The sequence below is a fragment of the Ascaphus truei genome, chromosome 8 (assembly GCF_040206685.1).
Source record: "Ascaphus truei isolate aAscTru1 chromosome 8, aAscTru1.hap1, whole genome shotgun sequence".
Classification (NCBI taxonomy): domain Eukaryota; kingdom Metazoa; phylum Chordata; class Amphibia; order Anura; family Ascaphidae; genus Ascaphus; species Ascaphus truei.
In genome coordinates this window covers 71,606,941-71,625,033 of record NC_134490.1, presented here as the reverse complement: position 1 = coordinate 71,625,033, position 18,093 = coordinate 71,606,941, and the positions used below count along the sequence as shown (strand labels likewise).

Here is an 18,093-nt window from a genome sequence, read left to right as displayed (position 1 = left end):
AGTGTCAAACCGTGAGGTGGTGTCATGCCAAACTGTTCGAGATTTTATTTGTGCTACTAGAATAGGCCCCTAAGGGTGTTATTTATGGCAGGGGTGCTCAACTCCAGTCCTTAAGCGCCCGCCCCGCCCCCCCCAACATGTAAGGTTTTCAGGATATCCCAGCTTCAGCGTAGGTGGCTCAATCACTGAGCCTCTAATTGAGCCACCTGTGATGAAGCACAGACTGATTGAGTCACCTGTACTGAAGCAGGGACTGATTGAGCCACCTGTGCTGAAGCTGGGATATCCTGAAAACTTGACCTTTTGGGGGGTGGGCTTGAGGACTAGCGTTGAATACCTCTCATTTATGGGCTCAGGTGCCCTTGTAACATGTTATACATTGGCATGACAGCGAGGGAGTTACGAAGACGTGCCTTGGAACACGTCTGCAATATAGGAAATGCATACTGTACAGAGATTGGGCGAATGGCATAAAAATAACTAGTGTTGCCGACACTTTTTACCTGAACATAAGGAATCAGCTTTGGTACTTTATGCCTGTGGGATTTTAAAGGTATTTGGGGTTAGCTGAACAGATGATTCAGAAGCCTGTGTTGAAATACTGTTGTTCAGCTTTCCTCTGCATAGGAGATCTCTGGCTCAGTGACCTCAGATGTCACTACCCAGGGTGGTGTCGGTGTATGGGACATCCCCTCTCCTCAAACATTGCTAGCCCAGCTGTTACATGAGGAAGAGCAGAGCTTAGTCAAGGAGTGCAGGGGACATCTCGCTGCTTAACCCATCATGCACCTTCTCCTGGTCTCTGTCTGTCTGTTCATCCTGGGATCATCAGCTGGAGCATCTCCAGAGCCGTAAGGAGACTCTTTTGGGGGCTTTAACTCCATACAGAATGTCATGCACATACACCTCATGCACAACACAGAACATACAGCAGATCATACACAAAGCAGCACCCACAGCACGTCATACACAATACAGCACATACATGTCATACACAATACAACACATACATGTCATACACAATACAGCACATTTGTTGTCCAAGATAGGGGAGCACAAGAGAGTACCCAGAACGAACAAGAAAAAAATGACAAAACTTAGTGCAGCGTGTACTACAAGCTGTTGGATCTCTGGAAACGGGGTGAATAGGAAAGTACTCACATATTTCCAGAAGATCAAACGGCCTTTTTAAAACTGTGGCAAAACCTTGATTGACTGGTGCCTGATTGACCCCCACACTCTTGTCCTCCACGCACCCACTGCAGGATGCAGCAGATTTTCTTGGACCAACTTTTTCCACTACCCCACAGCAATAAGCTCATGTCCCTTACTCCCAGGGTGTGGGACTCATCCAAAGTCCCCTCTCCTTTCCCCTGGGTCAGGACAGTGGATTACCAATGTGAGAGCCTCAGCCACTCACTTTAAAACAGAGAGCAAAGAGAAAGAAGAACGCAGGGGGCTACAAAACACAGCAGCTGGTGTAGTGAGACATTACGGCGGGGCTTCCTGCACACACAGATAGCAGGAACCAGCCAATCAAGACTTTGCCACAGTTTTGGAAAGGCTTTTCGATCTTCTGGAAATATGTGACTTCCATTCCTATTAACCCCATTCCCAGAGATCCAACAGCTTGTAGTACGTGCTCCCCTGTTTTGGACGTTTGGGGAAGGATTGGTGGAACAGTTCTTTTTAGGGTCCTGAGCTGCAGTTACATTATTTTATTTTTTCACCTGTTACATGCACTAATAATAATAATATATATTTTTCCCTTATATTTAATACTATATTACTGTATATGGTTCACTTTTTATATTTATACCACATCACTTTGGTAAAACTTTATAGATTTATATAATGTCACTTGTGCCTTTGAGGAAGACACGTTTCTTCTTGTTTTCACGTTCTTGGTGGGGGAGGAGGACCATTTGTAAAACTGTTTCCACAATACAGCACATACATGTCATGCACAATACAGCACATACATGTCATGCACAATACAGCACATACATGTCATGCACAATACAGCACATACATGTCATGCACAATACAGCACATACATGTCATGCACAATACAGCACATACATGCCATGCACAATACAGCATGTACATGTCATGCACAATACAGCACGTACATGTCATGCACAATACAGCACATACATGTCATGCACAATACAGCACATACATGTCATGCACAATACAGCACATACATGTCATGCACAATACAGCACATACATGTCATGCACAATACAGCACATACATGTCATGCACAATACAGCACATACATGTCATGCACAATACAGCACATACATGTCATGCACAATACAGCACATACATGTCATGCACAATACAGCACATTCAGCACATCATGCACAACACAGAACATCATGCACAATACAGCAAGTACAGCATAGAATACACATCATACATAACACAGCATATACAATGTGTCATCTTTGGCACTTATATATTTATTTCTGTGTATACAGTGCTGATGATGTATACGGTGCATTCTTTTTGTCAATGTTGTGCTGGCAGCATATAACGTGCTGCATTTCTGTGTACTCAGCACTAGCAGTGTAAATGGTGCTGTATCTGTGTTTACATTTCTGTACATGCTGTGGTATATCTGTATAGCAAAGGGGGAGGGAGGGAAGGGTTCCTATGCACTCACCCCAGCAGCGAAACAGCGAAAACTGGTACGAAATGAATATTGAAGCTGGTAAATGTGTGATGAATGTGAGAAGTAATGATATAACAAACCAAGCAAGACCTGGATATTATAGCTCAGAAAAATCAAGGGATATTAATATATAGGATTAGAACACGACAATCTCATGACCCGAGTCACAGGTTCTCAGAAAGGAGTACACTTGAGGAACCCACCCTGGGATGTTACAGTGGGTAACCCCCACATTGTCATAGCAGCGGCAATTGGGCACTATAATGTTAGATTTGATAAAATATCGGTTTGATTAATTATATAATTTGTTACCTGTTGAGTGGTGTTATTCCTCTTTTTGCCTAGTATAAATATTAATATATATATACTTATGAGAAGACAAACAGATAAGTATTTAACTATGTACTTTGTCATTTGGATGTTGCATTGGGGCTTTTTGTTATTTGTTATTTTTAGTATATTTGGTCGCACACAATAGCACCCCTGGTGGTGGTTGTTGGGTTCTGCGCTTGCAGGATAACATGAGTACAGAGAGATAGTCCGGTGATTGACCGTAGTGGTACCAGTAAATAATTTAAATCCTCCGTTTAGTAATGGTGTCCTCGAAAGGGGTGATCCTAACACCAACAGTATAGAATATGGTCTAAAACAGGGGTGACCAACTCCAGTCCTCAAGGGCCACAATCAGGTCAGGTTTCAAGGATATCCCTGCTTCAGCACATGTGGCTCAGTCAGAATTACTTCACCACCTATGACGAAGCAGTGATATCCTGAAAACCTGACCTGTTGGTGGCCATTGAGGACTGGAGTTGGCCACCCCTGGTCTGAAACAAGGGCGCAAAGAGAAGTCTCCAATGGTGCAGTATAAAAAAAAGCTTTATTGAGCAGAAAGAATAAAAGGTAACACACTCACAGGTGTGCCTAGGTAGTAAGCAGTTGCGTTCCCCCAGTGACATCACCAAGCTCTGAGTATTAGACCGCAACCCTGCACCGGGACCCTCAGGACACAGAGGAAAAGGTGCTAGCCGACACACAATCAGAACAATATTCTAGAGGGGCCGAAGGGGAAGCCCGGTACTGAAGAATCGCCCAAATATTTCACTTACTACAGTACCTAAGCATAGCACACCTTATTATTCTTTCTGCCTATAAAAAAAATTTTTATTGTATGTTTGTCTTTATTTATATAGCGCCATTAATGTACATAGCGCTTCACAGTAGTAATATGCGACAATCATATAAATAACACATATAAATAACAGGTCATGGGAATAAGTGCTTCAGCCATAAAAGTAACATTTAGGAAGAGGAGTCCCTGCTCCGAGGAGCTTACAATCTAATTGGTAAGTAGGAAGAACATACAAAGACAAGGGGAGGGCGTTCTGGCAAGTGCGTCTTCAGGGGGCCACGTTTGATGTATCATTCATATAGTATTAGCCACGGTGCTACTCGTATGCATCTTTAAGCAGGTGTGTCTTAAGATGGGTCTTAAAGGTGGATAGAGAGGGTGTTAGTCGGGTATTGAGGGGAAGGGCATTCCAGAGGTGCGGGGCAGTCAGTGAGAAAGTTTTATGGTGGGAGAGGGCTTTAGATACAAAGGGGGTAGAGAGAAGACATCCTTGAGAAGAACCCAAGAGTCGGGATGGTGCATAGCGAGAAATTAGGGCTGAGATGTAAGGAGGGGCAGAAGAGTGTAAAGCTTTAAAAGTGAGGAGGAGAATTGAGTGTATGGTACGGGATTTGTCACATCCTTTTAAAAAAATGGAACATGTCACATGGTACTTCAACCAATCGGATTGTCCCCAATCCGGTTGGCTGTAGTATCATGTGTTAGCAGCCATTTTGGTTTAAAAATGTGATGTACCTCCGTTGGAGATGATGTCACATCCTTAAAAAAAAAGCCTGTCACATGGTACAGCATCCAATCGGATTGAAGCTGTACCATCTGACCCTAAAGTGTGTACAGAGAAAAGAGAAGAGGTCCCAGGACAGAGCCCTGGGGTACCCAACAGAGAGATCGATAGAGGAGGAGTTGTTAGCAGAAGAGACACTGAAAGTACGATGGGAGAGGTAGGAGGAGATCCAGGATTGAGCTTTGATACGAATACCAAGAGTATGGAGAATGTGAAGGAGAAGAGGGTGGTCCACGGTGTCAAATGCTACAGAGAGGTCGAGTAATATGAGCAGAGCGTAATTACCTCTGTTTTTGGCAGCATGGAGGTCATCAGTTATTTTAGTGAGGGCTGTTTCAGGTGAGTGAGCTGTGTGGAAGCCAGATTGTAGAGCGTCTAGGAGAGAATAGGTGTTGAGAAAGTGGAGCAAGCGAGAGAATACAAGACATTCAAGGAGTTTAGAGGCAAAAGGCAGGAGGGAGACAGGTCGATAGTTAGAAAGACAGGTAGGGTCAAGCTTGTTGTTTTGAGTAATGGTATAACTGTTGCATGCTTGAATGAGGATGGAAAGGTACCAGAGCAGAGGGAGGAGTTAAAAATGTGTGTGAGCGTAGGGATTATAGTAGGAGCAAGAGGTTTTAGGAGATGGGAGGGAATGGGGTCAAGAGGGCAAGTGGTACAAGGAGAAGAGGAGAGGAGAAGATCAACAGTGACTCATCCTCCTCTGAGACAGCGGAAAAAAAGTCAAGGAAGGCAGGAGGAGAGTTAGGAAGCTGTGTAGGATGGGAGGAGGAAACAGGGGGGATGTGCTGACGTATGGATTCCACCTTTTCTTTAACATAGTCAGCAAAGTCCTGAGGTGAGATGGAGGAAGAAGAAGAGGCAGCTGAGGTTGGTTTGAGTAGAGAGTCAAAGACAGAGAAGAGTCGGTGTGGGTTAGACTTGTGCGTGTTGATTACTGAGGAAAAGTAGGTTTGTTTAGCCTGAGAGAGGGCAGAGTTGAAACAGCCTAGCATAAATTTGTAGTGAAGGAAGTCTGCGAGAGTGTGAGATTTACTCCTGAGGCGTTCAGAGGAACGAGTGGAGGAATGCAGCATGCGCGTGTGGGAATTTAGCCAGGGTCTGGGGTTAGAAGGACAAGGACGGCAGAGAGAAAGCGGGGCATGTAGATCAAGAGAGGATGATAAGGCAGAGTTGTAGTTCCTGAACCAGGTTGTCAGGGTCTGTAGCAGAACTGAGAGAGGATAGGGAGGAGTGTAAAGTGGACTCAAAGGCTGGTAAGTTAATAGAGTGCAGGTTTCTGCAGAACTGAGGGGTAGATGGAGGTGGAAAAGGGGAGAAGCGAGAGAGGGAGAATGAGATGAGGGGATGGTCAGAAAGAGGAAAGGGGGAAATGGAGAAATCGGAGAGAGAAACGTTTTTAGTGAAAACCAGGTCTAGGTAGTGGCCATCCTTGTGGGTGCTGGCTGCAGTCCACTGTTGAAGGACAAAAGAAGAGGTTAGAGAGAGAAAGCGGGAAGGCCAAGGTAGAGAGGGGTCATCAATGTGGCAATTGAAGTACCCAAGGAGAAGAACAGGGGAGTATGAGGAGAGAAAGAAAGAGAGCCAGGATTCAAAGTGAGAGATAAAGGCAGAAGGGGGATGAGTAGAGGTAGGTGGGCGATAGATGACGGACACGTGGACAGGGAGAGGAGAGACGATCTGGACAGTGTGAGCCTCAAAGGAGGGAAAAGCAAGAGAGGGCAGAATAGGAAGGGTACAGTAATGGCAGAGAGAGGAGAGATGTAGCCCCACACCTCCACCCCTGATGGATTGTGGGAGCAAGAAAGGCCACCATGAGAGAGGGCAGCTTCCAGAGCAGAGTCAGACTGAGTGAGCCAGGTCTCAGTTGTAGCAAATAGGAGCAGAGAGTGAGAGAGAAAGAAGGCATGCAAAGAGAATAACTTGTTAGAAATGAAGCAAGCATTCCAAAGGGCACAGGAGAAAAGGAGAGGGGAGGTAGGGTGGCGGGGATGGGTATGAAGTTGGAGGGGTTGACACCAGAAGGAGTAGAAGTTGCATTTGGCAGGCGATGACGAGAGCATGTAGGAATAAGGTAGGGACCAGGATTGGGAGAGATATCCCCAGAAGCAAGGAGGAGAAGCATGGATAGAAAGAGAATGTGTGAGGATGATTTGTAGGGGTGTGAATTAGTGCAGGGGATATAGCTGTGTAGTGTCAGAGGGCACACATAAGAAAGTAGTTCATGTGAACTGAGAAGTGGCGAAGGAAGGAGAGATGGAGATATATGAATAGAGTTAGAGACATAATGAGGCTGGTAGAAAGAAGTGCGTAATTTGAAAAGAAATGAGGTCATATACTCTTTTATATGGCACCATTGAAGGCGTCTCGTTGTGCTCTTGTTTCAGACCACATACTGTACTGTATCTCTGTACACAGTGCTGAAAGTGTCCAGGGCGCTGTATATCTCTGTATACAGCACTGGCGGTGTACACAGTGCTGTGTTTTTGTGTATACAGCACTGACAGTGTTTCTGTGTATGCAGCACTGGCAGTGTACACAGTACTGTATTTCTGTCTGTCACTGCTTGTCATTGTGCATTGGACAAGGTTGTGTTTGCTGCTCCTGTCCCTTCATGGTTTCTGTTCCTGCAGTCACTATGTGGTTACAGTCCCAGCCCAGATGTCACATCCCTCAATGGAGAAAGCCTGCGTTATCTTTCTCGGCCTGAAAGGAGAGCTCTCCCTCAGAATGAAGCTACAAAGGGGAAACAGCATCCAGCTTGTGGCTGAGGAGAAGATAGACACCCCAAATTATTCCCACTGCTACTCTTTCCAGGTGAGAAACACCTCTTGAACTGGGATGCCAAACATGCACCTCTATGACAGCACTGGGAGGCAAAGTCTATGACTTTTATGAATGGACAGTTCCAATGGCAGGTACCAGGGATACAAGTCTTGGTACCTCTAGGACTGGACAGAACAGTAACTGTATATGCAAGGATTTGAAGGCTGGAGGTCACTAGGACCAGTCATCACAGTGGACAGTGGGGGATACAAAGGCAGTCACTTCTAGGACCGATAGCCCTATAGAGATGTGCACCTCCGCGGCTTAACATCCTATTTTTATGGGAAAAACAATGGCGGCTGCTACCTGTAGGAAAATACGGCTCAGGGTCCTATATGACTAAGAATGCTACTTCTAGGACTTGACAGTACTGCGCTCAACCTTTCTAGGGCTGGAGGGCAGATGGGACCATGTTAACCTTGTGCCTCCCCTCAGCTGCCCCCCATTACGGAAGAAAAAATGGAGGTCTGGTTATTCCACGTGTTTGGACAAGGGGAGAATCTCAACATCAACCAGACCAAGAAAGTTCTAATAGGGAGAATAGCACATGTGACCTTCATCCAGACAGACAAACCCATGTACAAGCCTGGCCAGTCGGGTGAGTCTTATACCAGGGACAGTAATTATACAGTGAGGAATGCATTGTTGGAGTGTTATATCACGGGCAGCTATTATATAGAGTAAGTTAAGAATGCATTGTTTGGGAGTTATATCAGGGGTAGTCAATATATAAAAATTAATGGGGTGTTATTTTAGGGGTTAAAATATATTGTTATTGTTATTTCAGTGAAGTTTCGGGTGGTGACTATGGATAAAGATTTTCACGTTCAGAATGATACGGTGAGACCTATTCCATTACTAACATACTGTAGCACTGTACAAGGTCACAGGTAGAGGCAGGGGCAGAGCTGGGGTTGCACAGGGAATTAAGCCTATGTCCAAGGTCCCTGGTAGAGTCAGTGGCAGCCCTGATGTACAATACAAAAAGGTAACGTAACTGCCCAACTTCAAAAGTAAATAGAGCAGTAGAGTTGACATCAGACTGCCCAATGTGACAGATAAAGACAGCGGCAGGGCTGTGTTTTGCTGTATGATACACCGTGGTGCAGTCACAGGAGCCGGGCTCACTATTCTGCAGGTTTTTATTTCTGTGCATCTTCTCAAGGTTTGGTTTGTACCATAGACTATCCAGTGGTCAAAATGCCCTAAAGGTAGTGGTACTGTGCTTGATTTGAAGAAACTGTAAGTGTTGGATCAAATCCCTATGGAGCTCATTGCAGAGGGAACATTCCTGCTGTGAAATCCGAGGAACAAGAGAGACTTTCTCAAATAAATCTTTAACCAAAATCAGGCTGTTTAGGTACATTTATACATAAAAAAGTAGTGTCCCTGTGTATCTCGTGGAACCATCACATACTGATCACTGAGATTGTCAGATCTCGCACATCTCTCACTCTGCCTGATCCCCTTTTATCTTTTCTTTGTCTTGTAGTATCCGCTGGTGAAGGTGCTGGTGAGTATTGTGATAATATTACCCCCTCCTGTTGAATTCTCTGCTATTCCAGTACTGACCTCCACGTACACACAGCTCAGTCACTGCACCTCTACCCTGAAGCAATTTAGTGAGCAGGGAGTAGGGTTGCCAGGTGTCCAGTATTGAACCGGACTGTCCTGTATTTGGACACTGTCCAGTAAATAATTAGATGTAATACTAGACATGTATGTGTCCTGTATTACCTCTCAGGACATAGTGACCTGACCCGCTTGGGGGGCCGCAGGATTTATCTGAGCAGGGAGGGAGCAGGGCTGTTGCTAGGGGGCTGGGCAGCTTCCTCCTTCCTGATTGGTTGCTGCTGGGTAAGGCACCCAATCAGGAAGAGTTGTCAGGAGCCTGGGGCTAAGGCCAAGGAGAGGAGGAAACAGCATGGAGCGGAGAGAGGTGAGAAGGATGTGTGTGTATTGAGCACGTCGCACCTTTCACCATTGTGTCCAGTATTTTTGGAGAAGCCACCTGGTAACCCTAGCAGGGTGACCCCAGCATATCTCTTTCCACCCACAGGATCCCAATGGTAATCGCATTGGGCAGTGGCTGAACGTCACTCCAACCGAGGGAATTGCTGACTTCTCCTTCCCTTTGGCAGCAGAGCTACCGCTTGGAGACTATGTGATTGAAGTACCCAACCAGAAGACAACATTCTCTGTGTCTGAATATGGTGAGTGGGGAGCTAGACAGAGGAAGGAGCCTGGGAAGTATTGGACAGAGTATCATCATTATTATTATTGTTGTTTTTATTACTGTTTTAATAATTGTAACCACCATTCCCCGGCAATGAATGGTATCATATCAAAGTATTCCATAAAGTAAATGCTCAGTCTCTCAGCCATATAGATGGCGCATGGGTAAGAGCTGGCTGGGCGTGGATGAAAGTGCATTATAGAAATGGGCACCAGGAACTTTTATAAAAGTAAAGGTGTTTATTGAACAGTCGTCCAAAAACCGTTCACATACAGAAGACATTCACAATACTTGTGGCAAATACTACTTTCAGAGGATCATCCTTTAGTAGGTTCCGGTCCTATCAGAAGTGGTTGATAGTCTTAGTTGTCCGTTGCATAAGGACGTAGTGGAATAGCATGCAGGGAGACAGTAATGCGAGACACTAATGTTCTAATTGAACCAATGCAGTGGGAGTACAAGTTGCAGTATGGGCAACCCTTTAAGGACAGTGCGGCATCCTCCTGCAAACATAGGCTTCCTGATCCTTAGACAGGTGCTGGCTAATGGTCAGGGCATGGTACTAAATGGGAAAACAATAAACAGTGACAACAGACATACTAGCTGCAGACCAAACACAAATAAACTCTTTTTACAGGACTTACATTGAGGACTTTAGAACTCTTAAGAACGTGCTTCCAAAACCAATGGCGGGGCTATATAAATCCTCTGTGCTTTCTATAGTTATTTCACAAGTCATAGGGTAGAAAGGGGAGGGGCGAACCCTCAGTGAACCCACCCAGTTAACCCCTTATAGAAACAGTAGCCATTCAAGAGATAGCTTGAGGATAGATAATAATCATCTGTTTTTCTTATATAGCACTGACAATGTACTCAGTTTTTTACATACAAATTTGCAGACACACTTAGTCCTTGTCCAACAGAGCTTACAATCCTATTGTTGGTGTCCAGAGCACAGGGACTTTCTTGAGGTTACAAGGAGCTGACTCTTGGATTTGAATCGGCTTCTCCCACTTCAAAGGCAGCGTCATTGCCACTGAATTGCTTTTTCTCCATTATATTTTGCACATATACTGTAGCCCCTAAAATCATTAGGCGGCAGATATGTGGAGTTAACCGGGGGAGAATTGTGATAGTCGTGACCAGACAGAGGAGGAGAGCTGTGTGGGCAGAATATATCTAATTCTCCCCTCCCTCTCCCCTCAGTGCTAAAGAGATTTGAGGTGAACTTTAATGTACCCCCCAAGGTGTCCCATACAGATGAGTCCTTTAAACTGGAAGCCTGCGGAAGGTGAGATTATCGGCAGTGCCAACCTATCCGTCACACACACTGCCAATCCAGACATGGACACATAGTGCAGTGTCAGACTCTCCTTCATACACAAATACAGGGGAGGCAGCAACATTGTCAGTCTCAAACACACATACACAGGGCGGGCAGCAGCAGTGCCAGCTTCCCCCTCTCACGTACATATGCAGGACAGGCAGCAGCAGTGCTAGTCTCCCTCTTACACACACACATACAGTGTTGGTGGCAGCAGCAGTACCAGCCTGCCCCTCACAAACATACACAGCGTGAGTAGCAGCAATTCTAGGCACCCTTTCACACGCATGTACGGAGCGGGCAACATTAGTGCCAGCCTTGCAGTTATACACACATGTAGCGTGGGCTACAGGATTCTCCCCCACACACATACACAATGTCAGCAGCAGCAGGACCAGCCTTCCACTCACACTCTCCCTCTGTCCTCTGCAGTTACACGTATGGGAAGCCTGTGCGGGGGTCTATGGATCTGTCTGTCTGTCTGATTTTCTATGAAGAACTTGAAGAAGGAATAGATTCGGACTCCTGCCAACGGATACATGGAGTGGAGGTGAGTACAGCTGAGATGCCGGCTAGAACTTCAGGTATCATCAGGCTTCCAACCCTGAGCTATCTAACCCCATCTGGCAGGGATGGGCAACATTACTGGAATACATTGTACAATAATTATATAAATATATATATATATATTTATTAACACACAAATGGATCAATGCATTGGTGCACAGCCAGTGTGTCCACTTCTATTGCCCATGAATTACCATTACATCTTAACCCTATTACCTGATATTCTGTCTCTGTAATTCATAATGTGACTAACATAACAGATAGCATGTTGCTAATGTCTATGGGGACAATTGATTAAGGTGCGATAGTGACACTGTGGTATTACCACATGACAATGTAAATAGGGCATTCTGTTCTGTAGCACCAAATTGATACTATCACAACTTAATAAAAGACCCCCTCTGTCTCTTTGCTTCTCACACTCTCGCTCTCTTCACCCTTGTACCTCTCTCTCTGTCTCTCCTCACTCCCATTCTTTCTCACTCAATTTATCATTCACTCACCTCATAACTTTCCATCTATCGTTCTCTTTTCCCCCTCTCTCTCTCACTCACTAACCTCCTTTTCATTTATTTTCCCCCTTTCTACCTATCCTCATTTCGTCCCTCTTTCTTTCCCTCTGTCTTTTCCCTTGCCCCTCCGCACCCTCCCCCCCCAGTTTGCTCTCTCCCTGGGCTAGGTGCACGAAGGTCCATTAAGTTATTCAACATAACATTCACCAGAATGAGCGTTGGATTAATTGTAACGCATATCCACTAAAGAGGAACATACCGGAGATGCTAATTTAATTAATTTAAATATATTTGGCATATCCAAATTACCATATATCTCAGGTGTGTTTCTTTTTGTGCCCAGGTATCTCTCCATGTGTTGTATAATAGTGTTTGGTGACTGATTCCCCTGCGAGTCACATGCGACACCGCTCTGACCAGCAACAACCTCGCTCCCCACCTTGTGAGCTCCACTGTGTTCCCGTGGTTGGCGTAGTATAAGGAAGAGGGATGCACAATCCCCCTCTCCCACACACACATTCCCTCCTCCGTTCATCTCTAAGCCCCCCTTCATCCATCACCCCTCCGCCTCCCTCCATGTCTCAGCCTCCCTCCTTCCTCCATCCATCATTCCTCCTCCATTCATCAGCCAACAGATAAATTGGGGCCCAGGACAAATGTAAGGATCAGGGCTTCCCCCCTCAGCCTCCCTTGATCTCTCAGTCCCCCTCCATCCATCACCCCCCTCCTCCCTCCATCTCTCAGCCTCCCGCTTTCCACTATTTTCTCTCAGCCCCCCCCATCCACCACCCCCAAGATAAAAACTCTGTTTTACCTGTAGCGTGGAGTGTGCCAGTGCTGGCGGCAGACACCAGCTATTGACCTCCTCTGCCGGTCTCCTGCAGGCTGCAACCACCATCACCCCCCCTTCTTCTTCCGTCGCCATCTGCCTCCTCATATCCCTGAAAATACAGGACATTTAAACATCTCAACAGACGTTTCAGGGACAAGGTGGTAAAAAAAGGAACAATCCCGTATATATGTTGAACACCTCGGCCAACGGAAGAGGGGCCACCCCAAATTGTTCCGTTACAGGGTAGCTTCTTGTTATAGCTCAGACACGTAGGTAGGGCAACGCTTTCAAGTCTTGCACGTGATGCTATTATCTGTCTCTGTCATTCTCTCTCCCTCTCTCTTTCCCTCTCACCCTATAATGACACCTTTCTCTCTCACGCCCCCTTTATCTTTGCTTTGCAGACTGATAACAGTGGTTGCATCTCCCGGGAAATTGACCTACAATTCTACAATTTCTCAAGCTCAGATAACTTCTTAATTATCTCCTCCTCGCTGACAGAGAACAGCACAGGTGAGTTTGAGGAACCAGATATAACAACAACACCAAGTATTTATACAGCACCATTATAATCATGCTGTAGAAATGCTCTCCAGAAGCATTACTGTCCTGGAACCTCTCTGTATGTTTTCCCAGTTCTGAGGCAGCCATCACTCCTCTGTATCATGTTGTTACTAATGTAACTATTTCCCTCAGCTTCTTAGTCTGTTGCTTTGGCAACATCCCTTTGTTTTTTTTGTAATTTGGACTGCCCCGCCTCCCCAAGCTAGTTGGCATAGTTCTTGACTTATTTCAGCTCGCCTAGGCTAGCATCCTTCCTGCCCAGGAAATGCTTTCCTTTGCTACCTGCCCAGTCCCCCTTCCCCCTTTTTGTCACATATATTTTACAATAAAAAGTACAGAAGAAAATAAGGACTGTGTGCATCTACAGGGAGTGAGTTAAACTGTCTGCCTCTACTCATTTGACACAGTGAACTTGAGACAGACAATTAACACAGCCACCTCAGGGGTGGAATTGGTGTCCGGCTGCAAAAAAAAATAGACAGGAACACTGCTACCATGGTATTATATATAACACATAATGCATTATATACACAACACACAATCAACACTTTAATTCTAAGTTGGATTCCGTTTGTTTGTATGTCTGAAGCATCGATATCTCACAAACGGCACCACGTAGCACAACGAAAATTGGACTGGACATTCTGCGGCGGATTTGGAGCTCAACACATCTATTTTGAGGTTCCAATGTCGCTCACTTCCCAAATTATGGACATTTTAAGTTTCCCTTGGCTAATGTTAGAGCATGAGCAGGGGACGGCTTGTGTGGCTACTAAGGGAGGGGGCATGTCCTTGCCTGGATCTGGGCTATGTGTTTGTGTGTTTGATGGGAGATGTGCCAGCGGGGGGGGGGGAGGAGAGATGTGCCAGCTAGCGGGGGGAGATGTACCAGCGGGGGGGAGAGATGTGCCAGCTAGCGGTGGGAGAAGCGGGGCAGGGGGGGACATGTGCCGGCAGTGCGTGGTGAGGTACCAACGGGGTGGGGGAAAGGGGAAACATTTGCTGGCAGCGAGGGGAGATGTACCAACGGGGGGAGGGCGGGTTTGGAGATGTGCCGGCAGTGAGGGGCCATGTCACAGCAGCATGGGGAGATGTGCCGTCAGTTGGGGGGTAGGGGAGGCTGGGGACATGTTCCGGCAGCAGTGGGAGACACACACACACACACACACAGACACACACAGACAGAGACAAATCTCACCCCGCACTACATCCAGCAGCGGGAGCCTGGGGAGATGTGCTGGAAGCGGGGAGGGGACAGGGGGGCAGGGACATGTATTCAATATTACATTCCCCGGGCGAAGCTGGACACAAAAGCTAGTCTATTATAAACACAACATTGTTACATAGTATATGAGGTTGAAAAAAGACATAAGTCCTTCAAGTTCAACCTATGTTAAATTTAGACAACAGATACTCTATCCTATATCTATACTTCCTTATTGATCCAGAGGAAGGCAAACAAAAAAACCCAGTGTCACATCATCCAATGAAATCTCATAAGAGGAAAAATAAATTCCTTCCTGACTCAAAGAATTGGCAATCGGATTAATCCCTGGATCAACATCCTTCCCATGTTTACTTACACTGGCGACACGCTTTATTGCGCATCGGCCAGATCCGCAAGCCGGGAGATTTCCCGGCTTGCTAGTGGCCGCCCCTCGGCGTGCCGCGCGTCATAGACGCGCGGTCACGCGTCTTCGGGAGCGTGCGCCCCCTGCACGCGCGTCCAGGGGCTCCCCGAGGGAGCCCTGGTGTCCCGCGATCGCGGGACAGCGGCAGGGGGTTCCGGGGGACCCGGCGGACCCGGCAGCGGTAGGGAGAGCGCCCCGATCGGAGGGCGCTCTTCCGCTGCTTCGGCGCGCGCCCGTCACTCTCGGGCGCGCGCCAGGCTACTGCTGCGGCACAGAACGGGCAAATGCTCGAATAAACTGTGCCGCAGCAGTATTTGGTATATCCCTGTATACCTTTCCTATCTAAAAAGATGTCCAACCTCTTTTTGAGCAAATCTATTGTATCTGCCATCACAGTCTCCATGGGTAATGAATTCCACATTTTAACTGCCCTTACTGTAAAGAATCCTTTACTTTGTTGCTGTGAAATCTCCTTTCCTCCAACCTTAAGGGATGGCCCCGAGTCCTTTGTACTGCCCGTGGGATGAATAGTTCTTTTGAAAGCTCCTTGTATTGTCCCTGTGTAATGCGTAGCTCACCACAAACGAAGAGCGACTGCGGTGCTGAGGCAGGGAATTGAGTAACGCTGACCCACAGCCACGCAGGCGCGCCTAGTGTGTAGAGTAGTCGTTCAAGCCAGGTCAGGGTTACGGATAGGAGAGAAGTTAAGGTACTTGCCAGGTTCAGGAGTGGAGAGTTGCGGATCGTCGGTATTCGTAGCCAGGTACAGGATTGGAGAGTATCGGATAGTCGGGGTACGTAGCCAGGTTCTGGATTGGAGATAGTCGGATCGTAGGAGTACTTAGCCAGCTTCAGGACAGGAGCCAGAAGAGTAGTCAGATGAGCCAGGTCAGGATTGGAGAGAAGCGGAGTCCAAGGTACTAGCAGGGTCAGGCAACGAGAGGTTAATAGCAAGCAAGGTAAGGCAAGGCAGGATAAAGCAAGGTAGGTTCAGGAACACGGATGTGGCAAGGCACGGCATCACAATAACTATGCTCAGCGATGACTGACTGCAGCCTGAAGATATATAAAGGAGGAGCCTCCAAGAGCCAGCCAGGGCGGAACAAGGAAGTGGAGAGGTATTGGCTGTTGGTGCACAGAGGTGTGCCCTAGGAAACAGCCTAATCAGAGTAAAGTGGGGAGTTGCTTGCGGGCCTTTCCGTGCGCGTCACGGAGGCCAGGGGGTAGGGCTTGAGTCGCACGTCATTCACGCTCCTCCTCCTGAGAGCAGAAGGGGCAGGGCCCGTCGTGCGCCGACGCGCATCACGGAGGTCGAAGGGCGGAGCTTGGGTCGTGCGTCAGTCCCATGCTGATTCCTGGAAACAGAGGAGGCGGGACTCTTCACGCGCCAACCTGCGCGCATCACAGAGGTCGAGGGGTGCGGCCTGAGCCGTGCATCAGCAGGGAGGCTGGAAGAGCGTACATGACGAGAGACAGGGGGAGGAGCGGGATCAGGGACAGATGGCGCAGGATCCGCACGCGCGTCACAGGACCAGAAGATTGCGCAACTAGAGTGTCAGCTGTAGCAGGACCCGAAAGGTGAGGCGATGGTCTTTGTACGCCAGGATGGCGAATCCTCACACCCCGAATATATTTGTATATAGTTATCATATCCCCTCTTAGACGCCTCTTTTCTAATGTAAATAAATCTAATTTAGCTAGTCTCTCCTCATAAGTTAGAATGTCCATCCCTTTATTAATTTGGTGGCTCTTCTCTGCACTCTCTCTAGTTCCATAATGTCTTTTCTTAGGATTGTTGCCGAAAATTGTACTCCATATTTAAGGTGTGGTCTTACTAATGCTTTGTAAAGGGGCATAATTATGTTTACTTCCCTTCCATCCATTGCCCGTTTGATGCAAGATAAGATCTTGTTTGCCTTTGCAGCTACTGCATGACATTGGGCACTATTGCTAAGCCTGCTGTCTACAAGCACTCCTAAATCCTTCTCCATCAAGGATTCCCCCAATTTATCCCCATTTAATTTGTAAGTCGCCATTTTATTCTTGCATCCCAAATGCATAACCTTACATTTATCTGTATTAAACCTCATCTGCCATTTATCTGCCCACATTTCCAGTCTCTCCAAGTCCTTCTGAAGAGAAATTACATCCTGCTCTGATTCTATTACCTTACACAATTTAGTATCATCAGCAAAGATGGAGACTTTGCTCTCGATCCCAACCTCAAGGTCATTAATAAACAAGTTAAAAATCAGGGGTCCCAGTACCGATCCTTGAGGTACTCCACTCACGACTTTAGCCCAACCTGAAAAAGTTCCATTTATGACAACCCTGTGTTGTCTGTCCTTCAAGCAGTTTTCAATCCAGGTGCATATATTTCTACTGAGTCCAATTTGCCTTATTTTGTACACTAACCTCGTGTGTGAAACCATATCAAAAGCCTTTGCAAAATCTAAGTAGACCACATCAACTGCATTACCCTGGTCTAAATTCCTACTTACCTCCTCAAAGAAACAAATAAGATTAGTTTGGCGTGATCTATCCTTCATAAATCCACGCTGACTATTACTAATAATTTTGTTTTCCATTAGGTATTCCTGAATATTATCCCGTATTACACCTTGAAGTAGTTTCCGCACTATTGAAGTCAGGCTTACAGGTCTGTAATTCCCCGGTTGTGATCTAGCTCTCTTTTTAAATATAGGCACCACATCTGCTTTACGCCAATCTTGTGGTACTGAGCCTGTGGAAATGGAGTCCTTGAATATTAAATACTGTATAATGGTTTGGCTATTACTGAGCTTAACTCCTTGAGAACTCTTGGATGTATGCCATCGGGGCCAAGAGCCTTATTTACTTAAATTTTTTCAAGTCGCTTATGAACTTCTTCCTCAGTTAACCAATTGTTCATTAATATGGAGGTTGTGGCTTCCTCCTGCGGCACTACTATTGAATTTGATTCTTCCCTGGTAAATACAGAGGCAAAGAATTTGTTTAATATCTCTGCT

General features: G+C 46.4%; 1 protein-coding gene across 1 annotated transcript in view; it reads left to right on the top strand.

The window, feature by feature from the left end:
• The first annotated feature begins 693 nt into the window (after nucleotides 1-693).
• LOC142501948 (alpha-2-macroglobulin-like protein 1) overlaps nucleotides 694-18,093 on the top strand; it is a 72,473-nt gene continuing 55,073 nt past the window's right edge. Inside the window, exons 1-9 of the mRNA XM_075612578.1 lie at nucleotides 694-851; nucleotides 7,227-7,410; nucleotides 7,855-8,017; nucleotides 8,207-8,259; nucleotides 8,912-8,932; nucleotides 9,479-9,632; nucleotides 10,862-10,946; nucleotides 11,412-11,529; nucleotides 13,295-13,403. Of these exons, the coding sequence (XP_075468693.1) occupies nucleotides 784-851; nucleotides 7,227-7,410; nucleotides 7,855-8,017; nucleotides 8,207-8,259; nucleotides 8,912-8,932; nucleotides 9,479-9,632; nucleotides 10,862-10,946; nucleotides 11,412-11,529; nucleotides 13,295-13,403 (955 nt within the window). The 5' untranslated portion in view covers nucleotides 694-783. The remainder of the gene's footprint in view (nucleotides 852-7,226; nucleotides 7,411-7,854; nucleotides 8,018-8,206; nucleotides 8,260-8,911; nucleotides 8,933-9,478; nucleotides 9,633-10,861; nucleotides 10,947-11,411; nucleotides 11,530-13,294; nucleotides 13,404-18,093) is intronic.